This window comes from Nestor notabilis, unplaced genomic scaffold (assembly GCF_000696875.1).
Source record: "Nestor notabilis isolate BGI_N333 unplaced genomic scaffold, ASM69687v1 scaffold13402, whole genome shotgun sequence".
In the NCBI taxonomy this organism is placed as follows: Eukaryota; Metazoa; Chordata; class Aves; order Psittaciformes; family Psittacidae; genus Nestor; species Nestor notabilis.
In genome coordinates this window covers 3,432-5,512 of record NW_009919756.1, presented here as the reverse complement: position 1 = coordinate 5,512, position 2,081 = coordinate 3,432, and the positions used below count along the sequence as shown (strand labels likewise).

General features: G+C 56.6%; 1 protein-coding gene across 1 annotated transcript in view; it reads left to right on the top strand.

Moving 5' to 3' along the window:
* ARID3B (AT rich interactive domain 3B (BRIGHT-like)) overlaps positions 1 to 1,399 on the top strand; it is a 26,679-nt gene extending 25,280 nt beyond the window's left edge. The window contains exons 7-8 of the mRNA XM_010010369.1: positions 325 to 426; positions 1,082 to 1,399. Coding sequence (XP_010008671.1) covers positions 325 to 426; positions 1,082 to 1,236 — 257 coding nt within the window. The 3' untranslated portion in view covers positions 1,237 to 1,399. The remainder of the gene's footprint in view (positions 1 to 324; positions 427 to 1,081) is intronic.
* Positions 1,400 to 2,081: the final 682 nt, after the last annotated feature.

Sequence of the window (2,081 nt, the reverse complement as noted above, 5' to 3'; positions counted from 1 at the left end):
TCCCCGCCGGGCCGGCTGCATCCGGACCCCGGCAGAGGGGCTCCACGCAGCCACCACGCAGCTGATGGCACCCACAGCCTTGTCTCCTCTGCTGGCAGCTGCTGCTTTGGAGGGAGATGTTAATTTGGCTTCCAACTTCTGAGTCAGGGAGGGATTTGTAAATGCCAATGGGCTCAGTTCGCACGGAAACGTGTAAACTCCTTTGTAATACTTTGTGGGGAGAGAGGAGGCACCAGGAGGGTTGTGTCCGCCTTTGATCATCTCTGGGGAGGGCAGGGAGCAGGGCAGCTACTCTCTAACTCTGCACCTCTTCCTTCTTGAAAGAAGACAAAGCAGACCCGGCGGCGGCGGCGGCGCTGAACTTGTCCCCTAATGGCATTGGGAGCATCAACATGTCGGTGGAGATCAACGGCACGACTTACGCTGGTGAGAAAGAACCTGGCCAGAGCCAGGCTGGTGGCACAGGGAGAGGGTGGCACGATCCCGGGGCTGGCCTTTGCCAAAGCACAAGAGGCACAACGTGCCCAGCTTGGAGAGCTCAGCAGGCGGTGGTTTCTCCTGCCTTTGGTCCTGGGGATGAATGCCCTTTCCATCTGGTGGTGCTTGTGTTAAACCCCTAAAGGAAGGGATGTCTGTAGCTGTGTTCGTAGGAAGGAGTATTATCCTTCTTCTCCTGAGGAGTGGCTTTACTCAGGTTTACCTCCCACATCTCTGGGCAGTGGGGATTGTCCCCCCCGTGCTCTGCTCAAGCCGTTTCACTTCTGCAGGTCACACAGGTGACAGAGCCAAGGTGGGAGGCCTGGTGCTGCAGCACGGTCAAAGCTGCTTCTCCTCCAACGGTGTTGAAGCCGTTTGGGATCTTTGCCTTCTGTGAGCACAAGGCTGCCAGAGCAAGTCCCAGGGGATCCCTCCCTGTATCTTGGTGACCACTGACGCCACAGGCCTGCTCGATTTTGCCCTGAGCCTTTCTGTTGGGCTGTTTGGGGTTGGATAGATACCCTTTGCGCTCTCCCCTCTCCGCCTCAGCCGTGCCCCCCCCTAGTCCCGATAACCCTTCCCTTCCCCTCTCTCTGCCTTGCAGGAGTGCTCTTTGCCCAGAAGCCCGTCGTCCACCTCATTGCAGGCTCCAGCACCCAAAGCTCCTGCACCAGCAGCAGCAGCTCCCACTGCTCTCCCAGCCCTACCTCATCGCGGGGAACCCCCGGCGCAGAGCCCTCCCCCAGCTGGTCTCTCTGACGGAAGGCCCAGCCTGCTGTCTCTCACACTGGCCTCCAGCTTCCTCCCTGCTCTCCACAGGGAGCGAGCCAGGAAGGAGTCGCACAGATTTACCTCATCTCAAGGAACCTGGTTTTGGGCTTGGCCAACAGCAGGATGATGATGCTGCTGCTGCTGAAACCTTTCCACGCCAGCAAGTTTTTCTTCATCGTCTCTTTGTCCAGCCTTTATTCTTTGTTCTCCACTTTCTCTCCTCCCTTTTGCTTTTTGTTTTCTTCCTCCTTCTCCTCCCAGGGTTTGCTGTGTTCCTGTTGAGGGGTGGGTTTCCAATCAGGGATCATCTCTAGGAGCTGTGGGATGGGTGAGAGATGGCCAAGACGTCACCAAGGCAGGTGGAAAGAGCTGGAGATGGGGCAGGGAAACTTGGTTCTCCTTGAGCCAGCAGCCACCAGGACTCTTCCCACAAAACAACTCCATGTGTTGACAATCCTGAGACCCCATCCTCCCATGGCTTGTGCTGCAGAAGGCTTCTGCTTCCTCACTTTTCCTCTCCAGGCTCTGCTGCGGTCTGGTGTTCATATGTTGAACACATGCTCTTGGCTTAGGAGCCTCCTTTCCCTTCTCTAAGGCCTTGGCAAGAGGGGCAGGACCTCACTTTTGACCCACAGACACATTAAAAACCATTCCATCAGCTAATTCATCCTCCTGGCTGGTGCCAGCCTCGTCACGCCTGTTGCCTTCAGGCTTTCAGCCGAGTTTTAAATGCCCTTCACCTTGTCTGTGTCTCCCCTTGAGGAATTCATCTCACTGACGTTCACCCTGAACTGCTTGTGGCTTGGTGTTTTGATCCTCTGCCCCCGTGACAC